This window comes from Fonsecaea erecta, assembly GCF_001651985.1.
Source record: "Fonsecaea erecta strain CBS 125763 chromosome Unknown Scaff7, whole genome shotgun sequence".
Classification (NCBI taxonomy): Eukaryota; Fungi; Ascomycota; class Eurotiomycetes; order Chaetothyriales; family Herpotrichiellaceae; genus Fonsecaea; species Fonsecaea erecta.
Genome location: NW_017387250.1, coordinates 1,570,505 through 1,591,721, shown reverse-complemented (window position 1 = coordinate 1,591,721; position 21,217 = coordinate 1,570,505). Strand labels below are relative to the sequence as shown.

Below are 21,217 nucleotides of genomic sequence, written 5' to 3'. Positions count from 1 at the left end.
AGGAGAGGGCGATAGGGGGGAGGAACAGTGGGAGCTGGAGTTGAGGTTTACGTAGGGGAGAATCGGTATTGTTCCTGTCTGACAAAAGGAATTCTCTCACAGTGATGGACATTGACACCTGGCAGGTCGCTGTCTGACACGTCGACTTATGGTGTTTCTCAAATGTGGATGACGGATATTTGCCTAAACCCGCCTTTTCTCCCCGGTTCCCTCTCCATGCACCGGCAGCTTCCCACGGGGTTGAAGGCGACGATGAAGGCATCTACGAGCTAGTGAAGCCACTTGTTGATCTGTGGAATTGCTTAACTCCCCGAGAGCCGGTCCACTGCAAATCTCTCAGCACCAAAGGATACACCCCCTTTGACACTGAGTGCCCCATTGAGTTCCACACCGACGGTGGGCACCATTATGGACCCTAGCAGGGTGAAGCTGGGGCACAGTATTTATATAATGCTGGGATGCCGACGGGCTATTCCCCATCATGCACTGCCCGTCCACAACGCAGGACCAACATGGCAGCTGAGAAGACCGAAGTTGCTCAACACGAACTGATCTCTGCGGCCGTACAGAGCCCAGAGAAACACGATGGCGGCTCACTTCATCTGGAGTCCTCGGAAAAGCAACCTCTTCGATGTGACAAGGCTGGTCTGCCTCTGGTACCGCAACCGACAAACCGCACAGATGATCCTCTGGTATGCTGTGTGTATGGCCAACCTCTGATTGAGACTGACTTCGACAGACTTGGTCGCCAACTCTCAAGTTGCTCGTCACCTTGCAGATCAGCTGGCTCGCAATGTTGGGTCCCATGGGGTCTGCGGTCGCGAATCCGGCATTTGTGCCCATGAGCAAGACATTTGGGCTCAGTGTTGTTGAAGCGTCCTATGGTGAGTATAGGCCTCTCGACTAGCTTGATCGTTGCTGACCATGAAACAGAGTTGACTGTTTATATTGTTTTTGGTGGCATTGGACCCCTGGCTATCGTACCCTTTGCCAATGTCTACGGCCGCCGCCCAGTATACTTGCTGGGAAATTTGGTGGCAGCTGTGACCAATATTGCTGCAGGATATTGTCACACCTGGTCAGGTATCATGATCACACGGGCATTCAACGGTTTAGCGGGTGTAAGTCTTACCAACAATACGCATCAGTCTCTCAAGCGCGTGTCTCCCTCAAACAGACATGCGGTCCTAACGACAACGCAGGGCTCCACCGTCGCCATCGGCGCCGCAACAATCTGCGATCTATATTTCCAACATGAACGCGGTCTCTACATGGGTATATACACGTTCTTCCTGACCAACGGACCCCATGTAAGAACCCTCGTTCTTATTTCTCTGCGTTGTATTCTGACTTTCTTGTTGTACTAGGTGGCTCCTCTGCTTGGAGGTTTCATCGCCCAGTCCTTGGGCTGGCAAGCGTGTTTCTACATCCCCGGCTACATCCAACTCGGCACCTTTGCTCTGACAATATTCTTGCTTCCTGAAACGCTGTATCCGAGGATGGATGACTCTGCCCTGGAGCCGGCCAAAGAGCTCACATATCTGGAACTCCTGCTCTTCAAACGCACCAGAGCGGCCTATCGGCGGCTGCGACCCCGTGACTTTACCCGGCCCTTCGAGATGCTGAGGTACATTGCTGTGATCCTCCCGTCCGTCTACTACATGACATGCTTTGGCTATGGCACAGTGCTCTTCGCACTGACCGGCGCAAAGCTCTTTGGCGAATTCTACCACTTCGACATCGCACAAACGGGTCTGTTGCTCAGCATCCCACTTCTTGTTGGCTGTCTAATCGGCGAGTTCAATGCCGGCTGGGTGACGGACTGGATGTCCAATCAATATGCTCGGAAACACAATGGCGAACGACTGCCGGAGGCTCGCCTGAATGCCATTTGGGGGGCGCTGTTGATTCCAATTGGTATCATCATCGAAGGCGTTTGTCTGTCGCACAGCAAGACCGTCAGTTGGGTCGGTGCTGCCTTTGGCATGGGCATTGCGGGTCTGGGGTTGCAGATAGCAACAACGGTGCTGTATGCGTATACCACCGACGTGAGTTCTCCGATCCCTACGTGTCTTGGGACGCCATCGCCATGTTCTAACAAGGTTATCTGCCCAGTGCTACAAGCCCCAGAGCGCCGAGATCTCGACCTTGCTCAATGTGTTCCGACAGTCCTTCTCATGTCTGATCTCCTTCTACGCGTACGTTGTCCCACGATCTCCCCGCAACTTTCTCTACCTGGCCTGAGTTCCGACTAACGATCTTCGTGCTTTGCAGTCTGCCTTTCGGTGCAAGAGTGGGGATTCAATACGCATGGCTTACATTTGCGCTGATCAATGTCATTCTATTGCTTCCAATTCTCCTGCTGAGGGTTTACGGTCCGAGATGGAGAAATCTGCCGTCGCAGTCGCCGCCAACGTTTCACAATGAGCTCTGATGAGACAAGGGAGCATACATTGACTCGTCAGGGAAACACGAGGATCTCAAAGCAGAGTTGCCCCAAGATTGGGAGGTATTTTCACTTTCTCGGGTTGACTCTGGGGACAAAAGTCGAGCGATCAGGGCAATAGACCTTTTCTTAGAATCAAAAACTTTCCTCATGCATTCCGAACATGTCGATTGCTATGCCAAGTACGCAATCAAGTCTCCGCTCTCAGTATCCAGATATCACGATGCATTGATTGATCCCTCCATCTATCTCCTCTATCCGTTCTCCCTCGTATACCTACCTCATGGAACCACCCTTTCTGCCGACGGTCTGCGTGATGATCTTGACACTCTCCAGCACAACAAGGGCGGGGCAATCACCGCTCACCAGCTCCACCGACCAAGCAGCCTTACCACGGGCTGTATTGTTCCGTTGATACCACCAGCAAGCCACCAGCTATTCTGACTGACACGATACTACAAGGGCGATATCCTCGCCGAGAACTTTCCATCGCTTGTCCCGTTTCCGCAAGATCGACAATATATTTCTCAGCAAGCTCGCTACTGGGCCTCCAACCAAGCCGACCTCGCCCCATCATGTCGCCTTTCACCAGAGACAACGGAACAAGTCAGTGGCGTCGTCTCGCGGCTCGTTGGCTTTGGAGATGACGTCCGGTTCGCTGTCGCGACTCGGATGGGAGGCATATCCATCTTCTTGAGCCTGCGTGGCTGGTTCGCTGTCGCGACTTGGATGGGAGGCATATCCATCTTCTTGAGCCTGCGTGGCTGGTCCGCGGACACGCTTCTGTCGGTCGAGGTACAGGACGGGACGCCCGAGTCCAGACTCACACAGTAAACCCCCCAGCGAGCGCTGATGCATACTTCTGGCTCTTCCATTCAAAGGTCATCCTCACAAACGGCACAATCATCACCGCCTCTCCATCCAGGCACTCCGACCTCTTTTCCGTCCTGAAAGGTCGTCTGAGAACTTTCCCACTTCCAGATTCCCTGCGCGTCGCTCTCTACCAAGTCATGGAGAGACGGGTCAAAGGCAGGGTTTAGACTGGGGGTATAGATAGTACCACCACGGAGGAGCCCCCGATGTAGTCGGCAAAGGTGGCAAGCAATCTACGTATGAAATGAGGTACAGTTGGTTTTTGGTTCTTGGTCTGGATCATTGTTCTCAAGCACTGCCCCTTTTTTGGTTCGGTCATAGTTCTAGTCTCTCTAGTAAATTGATTGTTTTTTATCCCCAAAGTAGACTGGCAAACATCGTGCCATGATCGTCGTTCGCATCAAGAAAACCCCCGGTTCTCCTTTTATCGGGTCGTAATTTCTCTTGAATGCCCCTCTGCCGTATGTCAGCATGCCTCCCGCACATGTATATATCCAGAGGCCGTCAAAGTCATCGATCTCATCCGTGGAAGAAATTGCAGATAACCAAGACGCTGCGAAGAGCATGATGGCAATGAGTGCCATTGAAACCACGTAAATCCATGGCCGCAAGTCTAACAGTCAGAATCTCCAGACTCGAAACGAACTGTCGGGCGGTGAGCACCGATTTGAGCTCCGCCTCACGTTTTCTGTGCTCAGGTCTCATCCCTCAGCACAGCACCGGCGCCGAATTGGTCGGCTACTTCGGCCTTGTAGCGCGCCAGGAAGAAACTCCCCAGAACTCGAAGATGTTCCTGGTAGCGATCAGTCAGAAATGCCGCTTTGCACCGCACCGGACACGGTTCAGGAGACGTTCCGCGCCCCAGGGATCCGTACCGCCGACACCAGGCCCCTCAACCACCCGTTCACATCAGCCAGCACTGTTGTGACATCCTTCCAGCGCCGCCTGGCCCAGTCTTCGACCCGGCGGTCTCTGTACCCCTTCCATCTCGCCCAGATGACGAACAAGAACACCAAACTGGCATCGACCAAGATCTGCCGCACGAGTACCCATGCCAACCACTTGACCCACGTTGATATTCGATAGAATATCCTTCTCCGCCGAGAGGTCAGTTCAGGAGAAAAGGAGGAAGAGGACAGTAAGTGGTTTGCGGATAGTTGCTCTCGCAGTGCTGCGACCTCGGTCGATAGATGCCGGAGGTGGTCTTCAATGCGACTTCGCCAATCTGGATCAGAAGGTGCTCGCCGTGAAGCAGACAGAGGGCCGATGACCGCATGGGTTACTGGGTCCACCTCTTCGCTCTCGATGATATCGTCACTCCCCCCTTGCGACACCGGTGACAGGACCCGCAACCGATTGGGGTCGGAGTTTAACCTGCTCAAACTTTCGCCCTCCCCTCGTGCACTTTGACCCGGAGGCAGACTTCCAAAGCTCGTTGTTTGTCTCAGGCCGGCCCGCTCCAGCCGTCTCGTGGGCGACTCGGCGTCCTCATCCTCTGAGCTGCTGCTTTGGCTTTTGATCTGGTTCCAGACAAATTCCAGTTCCGATACCAGCTCACGGGACTCCTGCGTACCGGAGGCATATTCCTTCATGGTCTCAATCAGTGTACTGATGTACCGTCGCTTGGCCTCGGTGCGGGACATGCCGGCACAAGCGTGCCACGCATCCCATTTCTCGATTTCCGCCTCGGCCTCTCGTACTCGCAGGTCTCGAGAAGCATAGCGGTGGACGTTGTTCGATCTGGAGTTATTGGGGTCTGGAGAAACCGAGGGCACGGTCGGACGAGGGAGGATGGATTCGACGTCGCCCTCCATGGACTGTTTGTAGAGGCCATAGAGACGTAAGCGGGCGGAGGGAGGCGGCCGTGAGGAGCCTGTTCGAGGAAGTCGACGGACTGTGGCGAGGGCGTGGACAAAGACACGGTCTGTGGGGGAAGAAGTGAGACTCTGACACGGTGCCATCATCAGAGACAGCCGGGGAGTTGATACATACCCACGGAGTCCGACATGGCGCCAACTGCGCCCGAGACCTGCCTGTCTCTCTATTCCAACAGTGCCGAAGAGGCTTGATTCAAGGTCAGGTCGAAGATGTCATTCGCATGCTCCGTGCCGAAGATGGTATGCGGAGAAGGCGGGCCGTTCAGCAGTCGCGTGAGAGTGTTGAGATGAACCTAAATAAAGTGAGAGATGCAAGCCGAAGGAGACGGGCGAGTGAGTCTACTGGTTAAGTACAGACTCTGGAAGTAAGACGAAAGATATTAACACCAGGGAGGTTGTGGTAGCTGACTGACTGCCGAAGATTGACATGGACGAGATGGCATTGACTGACAATTGGCAGATGTAGCAATCAATTATTTCGGGATCGCAACGCCTCGGCCTGAGGTTACGGTGCAGCATGTGACCGCCACGCGACAATCACTTTTACGAGGTACTCCGTAATTACAGGTTGCAGGTAGTAGATTTTGTGGTTTTTTTGATCTCGTCACTAATGAGCTCGCAATCTGGCTGCGGATCGAGAGGGTCTCCGTTGGCCATCATTGCGGTGGTAGTGGTGAGTGAGGGTGGTGGTGAGGGTGGTGGTGAGGGTGGTGATGGTTACCTCAAGGCAGATAGATTCTAGGTGCCCGTGGTGGTAGACTCCAGGTACTCTAGTGATTGAGTCTAGGTGTCCGCCCTTGACAAGATAAAGAGAACAAGTCTAGAAACGAAGAGGAGATGCTTGAGACTGACAGTCACACACAAGTGCAGGAAGAGCACGAATCAAAACTGCATTGATTGATAGATCACGATCAATGAGCATCAATATCATGCGCTAAAGCAGCAGCAGATTTCCAGACACACAATTCCTCCATCTCACCAGGCATCATTCCCACCACTACTGCCTCCTCCTCCTCCCTCCCTCCAAAACACAGTATCGCTCCGTGACGCTGTATCTGTGTCTGCATTACCCTCCAACCCTCTCTGGCTCCGACTTGCCACTCAACTCCGAGGTCTCCCTGGCAATCCCATGTGACGGCTGTTCTGGATCACTGTGCGCACCTTGTCGATTTCGATTCGACTCCTTCGGCGCGTCTCCGCTCACGGCGTACTTGCTCAGATCTCCATAGTTGACGCTGTTCAGGGCACTCTCATGAGAGGCATGGAGATGCACTCGTGGTACGGCCGACTGTGATATGTGTCCCTTCTGTGCGGCGTCGAATGCTTCCTTCCACCGGTGTGCACAGAGACACCATTTCATTCCGTCCTTGACCCCGGCTTCTCGCAGGTTATTGCCTTTCGAATTTGTGAAGTCCAGAAACTCTTGGTTCACGGTGGCGGCTACTGAATGGTTTCCCTTGTCCTCGGGCCCGGTCCTGCAATATCCATCGCGAAAGAAGCCGGTCGGGGGGTCTTTGGAGAGCATTGCCAGCTGCCCACCGGCGACTGATGGCTTGTCAGCGTGTATCTACGAGCCTTAGGATCAGGGAAGTGTACCGTTCTTGTTCTTCATCATTTCCTTGCTTGAGCTCTGGGGTTTCGCCGCCATCTCGATAACCTGCTCACGTACTGGCTGGGATGTGTCCGACGGTTTCTAGTATTCACTCAACAATGTGCCAATGTCAATCGCCTTGAGAGAAAGTGATCTCGAGCATCTTCGACGCCTCGCACCTATTTTTGCTCTGGGAAAACTTGCGGTTATGAAATCATGACGTTTTCCAAAGTGTTTACATCACCAGGAAGTTTGAAGACGATCATCTTCGGCACAGACCAGAAACTCATTGATGACAGCATGACTCGACGATTCTGGCGTCTTCAAAAGAGTGTAGAGAGGAGACAGTTTCTACACCGTCGTGTCCATAAAAGACAGCATCCGGGAATACCTCTTAAATCCATGATCAGGCTCAATGCACAACGACAACAGATGCTGATAGTAAGATAAGAGCTTGTTCGGAGTCAATATCCGTCCGACATTTCGTGTTCGGCTGCCGCCTTGTACCGTGTTACCATTTTGTGCCTGATATGCATGGCATTCCTGATATGCAAAAGCACGCCCTGTGTCTGCTCTCCACTTCATCAAATATAACAATGGATGACACGGACACTTGCCTCTGGAGAACACCACAAAACCACAATGGATCAATATCCTCTAGGCACGGAGTCCCCCTTTGCTCCCCGGCAATACACCTCGGCAATGTATCCGGGGCTGCGGATAGGCACCGCGGGGAGATGTACGGGGTATCCTTCTCCATCTCGCCTCAGCTCGTTGGTGCATCGGTCAGGTCCATTGACGCCAGCGTCGATCCGTCCATTAATCCCCAGATTCCTTGAGGAGACGGCACCGCCTAGAAACCATGTTAAAGACGCCAGTCACCCCTGGACTCGCCACTACAGCGCTTGGTAGTGTTTTTTCCGTCCGCAAAGTATATCTGAACAGACCAAGCGCCGCAGCACATTGGTCTCTACTATGCTGAGCAGGCATGGCTCACGAAAAAACGAAGCTTCGAACGAAGATGCCATGATCCCTATCGCTGTAGATGGAGCTGTCGAAGTTCCAGCTCAGAATGTCCCCCTACAAAATGATCCAAGAAACCCACCAACTCCTGATGCCGATGGCATTGAACATCGGTACTTGTCCTTTGAGACGGATATCCCACTGAGCCCGGCTCTACCGCCTGGAGCCAAACATGAGCTTCCTCCCTGTCCAAATCTCCGTGACTACGACAACCCATTCAGCTGGTCGTTGACCCGGAAGAATCTCATGACCTACCTTTCCTGTTCAGTCAACATTACAGCCGCCTATTCTGCCGGCTCTTATGCGTCACCGACAGCACAGCTGACGGAAAAGTGGGGGATCTCCGCCGTGGCATACAAGACTGGCATCACTATCTTTACAGCCGGCTTTGGAGTTGCTCCTATGGTGCTGGCACCGTTCTCAGAGATCAACGGAAGGAGACCTGTCTTCATCTTTACGGGGATCCTGTTTGTTATATGTCAAATTGGCTGTGCGGTGACCGACTCATTTGCCGGGATGCTGCTGGCTCGATTCTTTCTTGGTGTTGGAGGGTCCACCTTTTCTACCATGGTCGGTGGCATTCTCGCCGACGTGTGGGTGACGGCTGACCGCAATGGCCCTATGGTCCTCTTCACGGGGGCAACCTTGTTTGGGACCGGTCTTGGCCCTCTGGTGTCCGGTTTTGTTGCACAACGCACCTCATGGCGTTGGGTGTTCTGGATACAGGTCATCACCAGCGGCACCTTGGTCGGCCTGGTCACCATATTCTTCAAAGAAACCCGCGGCAGTATCATTCTCAGTCGCAAGGCAAAGTTACTGAACAAATGGTACGAGGAACTGGAGGCTGCAGGAGCACTGGGAATGGAAGTGGAGGGTGACCCTATTGATCCGGAGAAGAGCTCAAGGAGGTATTGCCGGATCCGATGGAAGGTGAAGGCAGATGAAGACAGAATGTCGCTGAGCAGGATGATCGCAGTCTCCCTTTATCGTCCCATTCACATGCTGTTCACCGAACCGGTGGTCTTCTGGTTCAGCCTCTGGATTGCCTTTTCATGGGCAGTCCTGTATCTGCAATTCGGGTCGATTCCCCTCGTCTTTGAAGTCAATCACGGCTTTAGCCTCGAACAGACCGGAGCGGTCTTTACAGCCATGTCCATCGGAGCCATCATTTCCACGGTCCTCAGCATCTGGCAGGAGAAATGGGCTGCCAAGCACTACCCGGTCAAGATCAACGGCAGTCCCGAGGGGAGATTGATGTTCACCTGCATCGAGTCGGCTTTCATGCCCATTGGCTTGTTCTGGTTCGGTTGGACATGTTACTCTTCCATCCACTGGATCGTGCCGACCATTGCGATTGGGGTTGCGACAATGGGCATCTTCAGCATCTTCCTCGGAACCTTCAACTACACGGCGGACTGCTATCATATGTATGCAAGCTCGGCTCTTGCAGCTTCGGGACTTTGTCGAAACTTGCTGGGTGGATCGTTCCCCCTGGTGACGAATCAGCTGTTCACAAATCTGGGTTTCCAGGCTGCGAGCAGTCTTCTGGGCGCCATCGGGCTCGCACTGACTCTTGTTCCGTGGGTCCTTGTCCTTTACGGACCAAAGATCAGGGCCAGGAGCAAGATTGCAAGTTCGTTCACGTAAGGCGTTACTGCTGACCGCACGATATGTCCCCAGGGCGTGAAGGCCTACCCAGCCAGACTGGGGCAAGCCTGGCAGGTTTCCGAAGAAAGGGCCTCCTGCGTCGGCTCACCAAGTCTCGTTCTTGGGCTCATAGACAGATAATGGCCAGAATGAGAGAGAGCCGGTGCTCTCAGTCCCCACTTTCAACAATCCCGACAGAGGTGTGAAGTACGTTGCTATGGCGCCCTTTGACACTGATGAGCCTCTCCCTGGCCCAAAAGTTTCGACGATCATCTTTAGAGAACTTTCTCTATCCGTGTAGACAGGGAGTACCACTTTACATGGGTTGGATACTGGGGAAGTGGCATTCTGTCCTTGCAGGGAAGAAAGGCATAGCAGGTCACAATGAATCATTACATGGACTTGTGGGTTCCGCATTAGAGGATAGCGATGCGGTAGGTATTATGTGTACTCTCGGTCGAGTAGGAGCTATAGTTGAGCATAACTTTGGCCAATAACAGCAGCGTTGTTGCCAAGGCAAGCATGGCAATGATATCCCCTTCCACCTACGAAGTACGGTGTATTATACGAGGTACCCCGGACACAACAATCAACAGACGCGGGAGATCAAATAGCTATACTAAAGCCACCGTAGCCCCCGGCAGCACCGCACTATATTTTTGAAAATCCCTGGAAGCGTTCTCCATGGGGCCAAAACCACAAACGCTTCTGCCTAATAGTATTAGTCGTCAACAGTTAACCCCCGGCAACACCCAGGATGTACCTCGTCCGCAGTAACGTATCATTCGGACCCTCAACCCCAAGGGTCTCCCGCCCTCTTGCAGGATCGGGCCTCCGGCACCAACGGCACGATGTCTTGGAACTGGGTGGCATTGTGACGCATTTTGCGGGGTTATGTTCATGCTCACGCGGGACGAGGACCTGGTAGCTGGTAGCTGGTAGGCCCAGTTTGAGCTGGCTCTTCCCTGAGCGCACGACAAGACTGCTTTCGCAAGTAATCATTGCAGCCCGTGGCAGTGCAGTAAGAACAGGCACGCAATTCATCTCATCAGGGAAGCTTGAGCGTGTGTGTGACAGCCCTCCTGACTGAATTCTGTGAGCTGACCCCAAGAACGAAACATGCACTTCTGTGTGACACTCCTCGGCTGGTTCAGCCTTGTGACGGCGGTGGTTGCATACTCGTATGGCCATGAGCAGGGAATCATCGGTGGCGGCGGAGGGGGTGTCACCACGGCCACCACCAGCAGACACAACCTCACTCTCAATGTAAGTCAACGGTCCGAGAATGAATAGATAGATAGATGGATATCGTTGACCCGGACGTTCGTTCCCTCACAGTTCGACGACCTTCCCACCAACGCGTCGGGGATCGGCTACGACCCTTCGACCAACAGCACGCCCCTGCAATGCGGCGACCTGTACTTCCAGTCGTTCACGGTGGTCGACGTCGCCAAAGCCCTCAAAGACCTACCGGACCCGGTGGACGTCCTGTGCGCGACGTCGGCGCCCAACGCGCTGTTCGGGCACCGTCGCTCGGCGGGCCGCCACCACCCCTATCCGCGCCTGAGCGTGCACCCGCTCACGGACCCGTCGCTGCCGCGCGACCCCAACGTGACCTTCGACATGCGCAGCATGAGCGTGTCGCCCACGGGCCGCGTGCCGCCGGACGCGCTGGTGATGATCTGGCTGAACCTGCTGAAACTGCCGCCGGACGAGTCCTTTAGTGGCGGCCGCGGCGGAGGAGGAGGGAAGAGTCCCCTGCCGCCGTTCCCCGAACTGTCACGCGGCGCGGAGATCTGGCCACAGGGCCGTGTGTACCAGTTGGTCGGCATCTTCGGGCCCGGGCGGCACCCCAACCTCAGGATCGACTGGGACAGCATGCGCCGGCAGATCCCGCACATGGGAACCAAGGTCGACACGTTCGAACTGTACGGCCAGCTGTTCACCAGGGAGGGCCCGAGTGAGCCGTATCGCCCGCGTGGTGACTGGGAGCTGTGCTTGGATGATGTCGCGGTGGTGATTGTGAGGAAGACGGGATCCCAGAACCCGGACGACCAGGCCGAGGACAGTGATGGTGACGACGACGACGATGGTGACTCCCCAGCAGGAAGAAGCTTCGAGCCTCCCACGAGGATGTTTGTGTTTGCCGGAGAGGACGGCAGTGCCGTATATGACCAGGCCCGGGGCGAGCAGCTGATGAAGGAACTAGGTCTCTAAAGGCACCGCGTTCATTGAAAGCTGTTGCTATTCATTGAGTGAGCCAGTGTCGCAAGGAGGAGAGGAAAAAGAAGAGAAAAAGGAGAAGGAAGAAAGAAAGAAAAAAGGACATCCAGCTCGGTGCTGTGCACTTGTCTCTTTTTCTCTCTTACATGGGAGGGAGCGCAAATCTCTCTCTCTCTCTCTCTCTCTCTCTCTCTCTCTTATCAAACCTGCGCCTATGTATGTAGTTAATGATTCGGCAACAACTGGCGCGCGCGACTTCTCCTTCTTTTGGCCCAAAGAGAGACAGCAGCCAGGGAAGAGTAGTCTATTCATGGCGGAGTGAGTGATGAAAGTTATGCAGTAATGAAAAGGGACGTATACCGAGGACTCAAGTGTACTTATAGCTTCCTACCTGGTCTACTCCATGCTTACTCTCCATAACTACTCAACAAGAGCACGGCTTTTGGGACGGCGAAGCACAGAGAGAGAAAGAAGTACCTTCGTGAACAAACCGGCCATGTTGGATAATTCCTCGTTACAATAATTGGGGTATCGATTGCTCTCATAGCTTTACAAAAGGCATACACAGCCACTAGTCACCCCGTACAAGACATTTACAGAGGCAGGGAAGCCCATGGCCGACCCTTATCCCTGTTGATCGATCCCAAGACGGTTCGATTTCATTACAGCTCCGCACAGCCGAGCCCGAAGTGGGCGGTAACCGATCCACGGCGTTGGTTTTTGGGTAGCCTGAAACAAGTCGTCCACTCATGACGTTGGTCGTCTGCCCATGGAACGCCGTCCTCCATTTCCTTCTAGTGTACCGAAATGTTGAAAGAATCCCGTATACGCCGCTCCGGTTCGCACGCGACAAAGATCACCAAAACAGTCGTCTCTGCATATCGTTCGTGAAGAAACCGGTATCGACCTCCATTGGTCCACTCTCCACGCCCATGGTGTTGCCCATCCCGGTCATACCCATGCCGTTGTTCAAGGTCTGCGCCTGTGCCCAGCTTGAATCCGCGAAACTTTGTAGCAGCATGGCTTCTGCACCGATACCCACGCCATTGACGTTCGGGCTCGAGGTATTGTTATTGGGGGAGCTGTTATTGGATAGAAACGAGGACAGGGACTGCCAGTTTGGCGTTGACGTTTGACTGGGGCCTGTTTGTTGCTGGGGGTTTGAGGTCGCAGGAATGTTTGGTTGCGGCATGGAATGATTCGGTGCGTTCACCGGGGTACTTGCTCCGCTGCGGTAAGAATCTGTGCTCATGGAACGGAAAGGACCGGACTGAGAATGGCTGTGGCTGTGGCGGTGTCCGTGACGTGAGAGATCGACAGATCCAGGACGCGAGTGGCTCGCCGAGTTCAACGAGTGGAGGGGGTTGTGGGAGTGTCCCTCATCAATGGAATTTCGGAAAGCAGGTTGACTCTGCCCATTGGAACCGGAATGCAAAGCGCAGTCCTCCTGCCATTTGCGGATATTATCGACAGTGTCAAGCGGGAAGGACTCCCAGTATTCAATCCCGGTCTTCTTGTTCAAGACTGGGGGGCTACTCCTCATCGTGTGAGGTCCGGGAGATGGCGAGTCACGGGTTTTCAGACCGAGGATGTTGAGGTTGGCTGCTGAGGGGCTTATAGTGAGAGAATCGGTGGCGCATTTTAATTGTTCGGTCGAGATGATGGGCAGCAGGGCGAGAAGCAGCGATTCGGCTTCATGAAGACGATGCTCAAGGCCTTCGATGTAGCCCTTGGCCGGACCTCTGAGACGGAGTGTTAGCACCATGCAGGAGACTGGAAGGGGAGTTAGGGGGAGAAGGGCTTGAGCGCCCTTGAGACGGGCTGGGCTTACCTTTTTCTTTGCTCGGGCCATGTACAATCAATGCCCGCCGCATGGCATTGTGAGCAGCCGGACCTGTCCAAGAGCACCAAGTCAGTTCCGCAGCCCTCGTAGCTATCGTTCGACGACAGTGCAAAGTGAAGTACATAAACAAACAGCCGAATCCCCAGTCGCGCGAAGGCTCTTGTTGGTTGAAACAACCTGGCCACACCGATAGACCATTGGTGGGTGTGGTGGCATCAGAGCTAAACACCGGCTTCAAATCATTGTGCCAAAACGATTTAGCCAGCAACAACGTCCCCGCGAACAACGACTGGAGATAAGACTCTGGGGTAAGAAGGGTCTGGTAGTCGGTATCCTGGGTATAAAACCAAGGCTCGTCCTCCATCTGTGTTTGAATGTCTCTGGACGGCATTTGATGGCCAGCCCAAAAAAAAGGTCGAACTCACCGATCGCCGCTGCACTGTTTATCCAGATCCTGTCAGCATATTCTTTTTGATGTTTTAATATACATCATGCTACCTTTACAACCAAAAAAGGGGAGATCTCAGTAAGGTTTGGTTGTTGAGGAGTCCTCAACACCACAATGACAACTACGTACCTTTTGTTTCTTTGTACGGCACCCGTTGCAGGCACCGCTTATCCGAGTAGGCATATTGATGGACGTGAGAGAGGGGAGATATCTTCGGCACACGAGCCTTCAAGGTCTTGCTGGATGACGATCGATGAAGTTGTGGGCTTTTCACAGACTTAAAAAGGAAGATTGTCGATGCAAGAGACGTCAGGTCAACGGCGTTCCTTGGATGGAGTCGGATTTGTTGGTGCTACGGCACTGGGGATGATTATGGCAAGCCCAGAAACAGAGATGCTCGTTGGGTGAAATCGGAGTAATGCGGAGTCAGGTGAATAACCTTCGTAATAGTCCAATTGCGTAACTGTGTCGACGAATGGCAGGGCTGTCTTCTGGCCTTTCGTAAATACGGGAAAGCCCTGACTAAGTGTGTGCGTTACCGAGCGGAAGAAATTGGATAGGCGTGGAACAGGTAGCTGCAGTCTGGGGGTTCTCTCCCCGACCGAAGTCCGCAGGACTTCCTCCTGGATCACGTTGGATTTACACCAGATCTGAGCCTGGTCGATGCTCAGCGCGACCTCCGCTGCTCTCCGTGTGCGTGGTGGTCTGGGCTGATTTTGTCAGGCTTGTCAATGGTTCTAGGGGTTCTGTGGCGCGCTGCAAGAGTTGAAGGGTTTCTTTCTCAGGGTCTGATATCCGTGGCAGATTGTAGTCAAGGAGACCTCGGATGGTAGTTGGCAGATGCGAAAGTGGGTTGATGAGCTGGGATGCCGATGATTGATATAGAGAGAGCCTCGACTCTACTAACCAGACGATGTTGTATCAGGGAGATGCGACCCAATTTCCGCATACCCGTGTGAAGTTTACTCCGTGCCTTATGTCACGAAGGACTGGGTTGGGAAGAAAGTCTTGGTATATACACGAAGGTCCAACGAGTAGTGACGGATGGAAGACGTAGAGAGGAATGGCTCAGGGGTGATATCCGGGCAATAGTTCGGACGCAGATGGTACTCCGTACAGTGGCCAGTATCGAGTACTCCGTAGATGCGTGGCTTTCTCGGGCGGGAAGCTTACGCTCGGATAAGGGCGTTTCTTCTGGAGGATTGAAGATGCGGATATCAGTCGGGCGGGCTGTAACGGTGGTTGATTGGGTCGTCTGATGGGGTGGGAGGGAGGTTATGTTCGGGGAGAGAAGGACGAGATCTGTTGCGTCATAGGGAAGAGGTTGTAGGGACAAGATCGAGGGCCGCCCATGAAAGAGGACGACAGGCGCAAGTGGCGGTCAGAGAGACGAACGGTTGGGCGACCAGGCCCGAAAAAGGGCGCATAAGACGTTGCAGTGGTGCAAATGGAGAGATGGGTGCGGTGCCGCGAGCCAATCTACATGGACGCCATCAGAAAGGACGACGCAAGCCCATTGACCTTCAGGATCAGGGAGGTCCAGCAGCAGGGAGCAGGTTCCCTAACATCAGCGCTGACTCACGGGGGACCTCACTGGGGCCGGTGGGTGGAGTGGGTGGACGAGGGCCAGACCGAGAGGAACAAAAGGGCTGTGTGCAAGAGAGAGAGAGAGAGGGAATTGCGGATGGAAGTTTCTAACACCAGTCTAGGCCTGTTGGAACAAAGCGTGCCGGGAAATGAGCGATGCAGGAACACAACAGAGGCAAAAGCAACAAACCTTGGTGAGGAGGCCACTTTGGTACAAGTGCTTGTAAGAAGTAATTAGGCCGATGGCAACGAGGTTCCCTCGTAGTTAGTTGGGCGACAGGATTAGGCAGTTCGTGGCTTGCTGGTGGGGGCTGGTGCCAGTGGGGAAGCCCATGGGTGATGCTTGGAGGTCGTGTAGGCTCTATTGGCTCTGGAGTCTGGACACTCTGCCAGTTTCACTCACGCCTGGAGTAACGTTTTGCCGGGCATCACCATACCGGACAGTTAGTTACATATTTGTGAATGGGTGAAAAGGCCATGCGTTCCCCTCCCTCTGGGGGGTGTCACCACCTCCCCTCCAGGCCTCGCACGAGCAGGTGCGCCGCCCAGGGAAACCTGAAGCCGAACCGACGTCATTCCGCTGGCTCCTCCAAATCTTCTCCACCGCAGTCATCTCGAGATCTTCGATTCAAGAAACACTATGAACCTCTTCGTCCGTATCTCGGTTTCCTCCTCCAGTTACACACCTCCTGGTAATCTTCCGAGTGTTTTTGTAAGTACAGTATCCATTGTGTCTGTCGTGATCCAGTTCGCATACACAAACATGTGACGATCAAAGACTGTCACGACACCCAAACTGCCGGACTTCCGTGGCCAGAACAAATCAAGAAGAGAAATGTTGCCCTCCAATCGCCGGATACCGACGGGAACTCCCAATGGTCGCCAGAATTTGCATGCGAAGCGAAGAACTTCCTTGATCAAAGATAGATTCATAGTAACCTGGATTGTGGCGATTGTCACATTTCTGGTCTCACGCAGATCCCAGTCTCTCTGTGCACTGTGTAGCCCTCGGCAACACCTTCTATCCGTCGTCGGGTTGAAAACAACAACAAAAACGTGGCCTTGGCCTTTTGACCGGGATCTTTTCCTCGACATTCCGCAGCTCACTGACTTGCACACCTTTGCCCTGGTTGTCGACCATTTGGACCTGGCACAATGTGCGGCTCCAGCCATTAGTCCCGCAGCGAGGACTCGAACCAGCCATGGCCCAAATCCATTTCTCATAGCTGGGACCTCTCCTGCGCTAGCATGAAGAGCACAAGTCTTGAGCGATGCCAACCGGCTGCTCGACCTTCAGGTGACCCGCAGCGCCACCGCTCAGAATTGTGAGTCTGGTGCAGAGAATATCCCACCTCCAGTTGCTATGACCTCCGATCCCATCTGGTGCCAGGAAACTCTTCCTCTGGAAATTTGGTGGAGATCGAAGCTGTCCAAGCACGCTCGGATACCAGTCTGTTGAGTGGATGACGGAATTGGACTGTTTCGCGGAATACATTGCTTCGACGAATCCTTCCCCTTCGGCTGGGAGCACTCGCTGCTGATGAGATCTTCGTTCTCGGGGTGTCGTGCATTTCCGATGCCGAATGTCCTGTTCCATCAAAGGTTTCCCATCACATTCTCGGCGAGTGAGGAGGCACGACGAGGTTGTAGAACATCCAGATGAACGTCCGGATATGTCTCTGGTGGGTCCGTCGGTGGTAACGCAGGTGGCAGAGCATTGTTTGGATGGGCGAGACAAGAAACGTCGAGAATCAGGTGAATCAGGTGAATGAGTTGGATGAAGATGAGATATACGTGTGAGGGAGATGTTGATGGATACGATGCGAGGACTTTGGGGGCGGTGCTAATGGTCGCAAGGTTTGGTGAGTTTGGCAGTGGCAGTGGCAGTAGCCGTGGCCGGACGTCAGTTCGTTTGCGATTCAGCTCTCATTCAGATTATGTAGCTAGATATGTCGTTGGCTTTTCCTCCTGCACGCCCGTGTCTCGCTGCAAAAAGTGACATGAGCCAAACATCTAAGAAGCTCGAGATACTCTCACAAAGTCGCAAGAGAGTGACATGTTCGTGGGAGTCTAAGTCACCCATAGTTTGGAAGTTTCCGTGTCGTCTCGGCTCCAAGTCACACGAGAATCGTACGAGTAAGACTTGCAACCACCCAGCCAGGAACCAGGGCAGAGGTGTAAAAACAAGGCAGCGCCCAGGCCATTATTGGACCCTGTGCCTAGAACATAGGACTTGCTTGCGTGGCTTGCACTGCATATCCCCTTTCGCGTAACGAGAGCACACTGCGAAGATGGATCGACGACGCAATGCAGGCCAGGGTAAAGCGACAAGCCACACACACCAACGTGAAGCTTGGACCCTCGGTTTGGCGTTCTAACACACCCGGTAAAGCGACGAGGACACGAGGAGACCGCCGCCGGCGATTGGCGGGTAAAACCATACAGCGGACGAGCCTGTAAGGACGGGGCACACCTATGAATGCAACTTGGACTCGTAACCAGTGCACATTTTCTGGTTCTTGTGCGTCATCCCCTTGCATTAATCTTCGGGCCACGGATCGTCGCCCTTGCATACACCCCAGCTGCAAGTCGAGCAACAAACCCTACATAGGTACCGTAGGCAGAGGGAGAAGGCAAGGGGTGGGCAGAACTATCCCGGGAATCTCAGAACACAAGAAACCTTCTCGCATCGTGATTTCTCAAAATAACAACAGCCAACCTACTAGGTTCTTTTCGGGGGCACCGAACCCAAAAATCGAATGTCGGACGTTGCTACTGTTTCAGCCCACTAGCCCCAAGGGGAGGGGGTTTTCTTGTTTCTTGCGACTTTAATGTTCGTAGGAAACACTGTAGATTGTGCACCCTCCCTCTGTTATGCCAGTCGGTGGGTGAACAAGAAGACCCTGATGTATCATGGTACCCACATGGGGTATGCACGTGGACGCCGAGTGGGTTATCTGGCCATGGTATGGAGATAGCGTGTACCCGGTACATTTGTAGATACATCCCGTATACAGTACTGTCCATCCATAGTGGAGTCTGTATACCAACCGTGGGGGACCCTTCCACTAGCTCAGTCCCTCCATCCCTCCAGGTGTGTACGTATGTAGATGCAGAAAGCGATGGGGTTACCGTCGACCCGGGCATAAGACTGACGAAGGAGGCTGAACGTTGAGGCTCATGGAATCCATCCCTGGTCCATGCGGTTCCCAAACCACTAGTTTCCTCCCTCTCCCCCTTGCTCCCCCCACTCTTATCAAAATCCCAACGCCTCGATCACCGGTTGTCGACGAGGCTACATACCTCCCTTCCTAAAGATCGCAAAGGTGGCCTGACATCCCTCATGGCGCCTTCGGCTTCTCCTTGCTTGGGCGACGTCATAAGCAGCAAGATGCGCCATGAGCTAGGGGTTGAGTCACACAGTTCCCCAATGCCTGGATGCAGAAGACGTTGATGAGGCCAAAGGCCCGGTCGCCTCGGCATAATCAACGGAGAAGGGGCTCTATTGATTATCGCTGATATTCCAATCAACAAACTATGACATCTTCTCTCTCAGCCTCTTTCCACAGGGCAGACCGTTCACCCAGAGAATCCAGCATTGCCCATTGAACCGGCTCCAACGTTAGCCATCGGGACTTCCTCTCTCATGCCGGCCGGCCCCTGCCCATACATCCAGAATTGCAACCCCAGATACGAATCGCAACAAGCCTGGAAGATGCCGCAGAGACGAAACGGCCAGGGAATATACTCTTTGCTGAGAAAGAAATAACTCATTTTCATGGCGTCGCCGGCCAGCCAGTTGATGATTACTGAGAGGCGGAACCCTTTGCAAGACCGGGCACGGTGATTTTTGAGGATTTGGGGGACAGGGAGGATCGCCTCGACCGCGAGTCCGACGTAGCCAAGGAATGTGATGTAGAAAGGAGTCCGGGAGAGAAACGGCAAAAAAATGTGGATGAAGAGGAGGGTCGTGCTGAAGTACCCCAGGAAGACAAAGTACCTGTTTCCCGTTCTCTTCTGTTAGTACACCCGGCCGTGGAAAAAAGCAGCGTGGAACGCAGACATGTTGTCAGGTGTCAAAGAAAAGGGTATGCGCTCACGACTTTGTGGCATTCCACTGCCAGAACCCAAATGGCCTCCTCCCTTCCATCAAAAAATCCCACAGCATGCCCTTGTGTCCGGGGCTGTTATGTGTATACCCATGAAATGGTGTATGCCCCACTCCGCCTTTTTCGCTCCCACTGGAGGGTGCTCGGTTGTCGAGCGCGACCTTTAAGAGGATGAGTTGCACGATGATCATGAGCGAAGCCTGGATAAGCAGCGACTTGTCATAGTAGGCGCCGAACCAGTAGAAGACCCTGTTTCATAAGCAATGCCGTCAGTCCCGTCTTTTTCGCGTCCATATGGACTTCACTCTGCAAAAGCAACCAGAGGAAGGGCAACACCCATACTTGAGAATCGACGCAACCAGCATGATGAGGGGAATGTCGAGGGAGAAGCCATCGCAGGACTTTTTCCGGTGTATTGATGCGATTTGATCGGCATAGGATGTGATGGGCGACAAGACTAAACTGTTTCGCAGGCCACAATCAGCGCGAACCTCTCGCACGTTTGTGGGCATCCGGGAAACTCACAATATGGGCGCGAGGTAGTCCACTAGCAACTGCACGAGACTCCACATCTTGTCGAGGTCAAGCCACGCAGCCAAGGAGACAAAGTGAGCTTCTATTCCATCCACCCCCATTGTCTGGTTCAGCCAAGATAAAATCCAAGGAGGAAAGGAGTGGACCACGCTGTCCGTGAAAGGACAAACACACACACCTTAACGAGACATATGTTTCCAGAAAATAAAAATGAATGCGAGAACAGGCACAGTCAGCGCCCGGGGTCACCGCCAGTAAAACCTGTGATCACTGCTGATGCACGACTCATCCGAGAGATCCTGACCTGGTGCATCTTTTGTCCAGGAACAAGTAAAGCGCAGGGGGAAGCTGTGAGTTCTGATTGGCGGAACAAGCGGAGGATCGTCATTCCGTCGCGGTCACGTGGATATCTATAGAATGACGCTTGACTTCTCCTTTGTGTCTTCTCTCCCCAGCATGCTCTCCTTCACTTGGACTTCCAACGAGTCCTGCCACTCGTCGTTGAAAGACCTTTTTGCTCTCCATCCTTAGCACTGTGGCAGCCTCCCCGAGCACAGTTCTGCCCCAGTTTCTCTGGATCATTTTATCAGCTGACTCCGTCGTAGTGTCATATGTCTAATGGATAATGCGTTGTCGTTCCTCACTTATCTCTACCTCGCTCAACCACTTCTGACGCCGCGAGAATTTTTCATGTTTGCGGATGAGTGAGCATACTTTCCGGAAACGAACATCACGTTTCGCCATAGCTTTATATCAAACGTGTTTTCTAGCGCTGGCCGGCTCAACCGACCAGTTTCATGATCTCGTATCGCTTATAACGATAAGCGAGGGAACATCAGCGATTCGTTTGCCGCTGGCCTCTGTTTGACGCTTGAGCCGACCACAGCACTTCTTGATCAGCCGCATGTTGTATAACGCCAGAAATAAGTTATCAGGGTTACAAGATACTTGCTTGTGACGCCTGAAGCACAAAACATCACAATCGTAACCGGAGAGGAGGTTCTCTACCCGAAAAC

At 53.5% G+C, this 21,217-nt stretch overlaps 7 protein-coding genes across 7 annotated transcripts; 3 read left to right on the top strand and 4 right to left on the bottom strand.

The window, feature by feature from the left end:
* Positions 1-512: 512 nt before the first annotated feature.
* Positions 513-2,434, top strand: AYL99_08438 (hypothetical protein; the record flags this gene model as incomplete). The annotated part of the gene is made up of 7 exons (XM_018839946.1): positions 513-692; positions 740-884; positions 934-1,121; positions 1,203-1,310; positions 1,368-2,048; positions 2,116-2,198; positions 2,275-2,434. The coding sequence occupies 7 exons, from the start codon at positions 513-515 to the stop codon at positions 2,432-2,434; spliced, it is 1,545 nt and encodes a 514-aa protein (XP_018691067.1).
* Positions 2,435-4,013: 1,579 nt separating this feature from the next.
* On the bottom strand, positions 4,014-5,327 carry AYL99_08437 (hypothetical protein; the record flags this gene model as incomplete). The annotated part of the gene is made up of 3 exons (XM_018839945.1): positions 4,014-4,112; positions 4,195-5,243; positions 5,312-5,327. The coding sequence occupies 3 exons, from the start codon at positions 5,325-5,327 to the stop codon at positions 4,014-4,016; spliced, it is 1,164 nt and encodes a 387-aa protein (XP_018691066.1).
* Positions 5,328-6,262: 935 nt separating this feature from the next.
* On the bottom strand, positions 6,263-6,844 carry AYL99_08436 (hypothetical protein; the record flags this gene model as incomplete). The annotated part of the gene is made up of 2 exons (XM_018839944.1): positions 6,263-6,741; positions 6,793-6,844. 2 exons carry the CDS (start codon positions 6,842-6,844, stop codon positions 6,263-6,265), a joined length of 531 nt encoding a protein of 176 aa, XP_018691065.1.
* Positions 6,845-7,813: 969 nt separating this feature from the next.
* Positions 7,814-9,457, top strand: AYL99_08435 (hypothetical protein; the record flags this gene model as incomplete). Its single annotated transcript, XM_018839943.1, has 1 exon — positions 7,814-9,457. The coding sequence occupies one exon, from the start codon at positions 7,814-7,816 to the stop codon at positions 9,455-9,457; it is 1,644 nt and encodes a 547-aa protein (XP_018691064.1).
* A 1,119-nt stretch (positions 9,458-10,576) lies between these two features.
* AYL99_08434 (hypothetical protein) lies at positions 10,577-11,674 on the top strand (the record flags this gene model as incomplete). The annotated part of the gene is made up of 2 exons (XM_018839942.1): positions 10,577-10,723; positions 10,796-11,674. 2 exons carry the CDS (start codon positions 10,577-10,579, stop codon positions 11,672-11,674), a joined length of 1,026 nt encoding a protein of 341 aa, XP_018691063.1.
* Positions 11,675-12,536: 862 nt separating this feature from the next.
* On the bottom strand, positions 12,537-13,914 carry AYL99_08433 (hypothetical protein; the record flags this gene model as incomplete). Its single annotated transcript, XM_018839941.1, has 3 exons — positions 12,537-13,453; positions 13,512-13,574; positions 13,656-13,914. 3 exons carry the CDS (start codon positions 13,912-13,914, stop codon positions 12,537-12,539), a joined length of 1,239 nt encoding a protein of 412 aa, XP_018691062.1.
* A 5,223-nt stretch (positions 13,915-19,137) lies between these two features.
* Positions 19,138-20,239, bottom strand: AYL99_08432 (hypothetical protein; the record flags this gene model as incomplete). Its single annotated transcript, XM_018839940.1, has 4 exons — positions 19,138-19,558; positions 19,659-19,916; positions 20,010-20,129; positions 20,193-20,239. The coding sequence occupies 4 exons, from the start codon at positions 20,237-20,239 to the stop codon at positions 19,138-19,140; spliced, it is 846 nt and encodes a 281-aa protein (XP_018691061.1).
* Between the last annotated feature and the right edge of the window lie 978 nt (positions 20,240-21,217).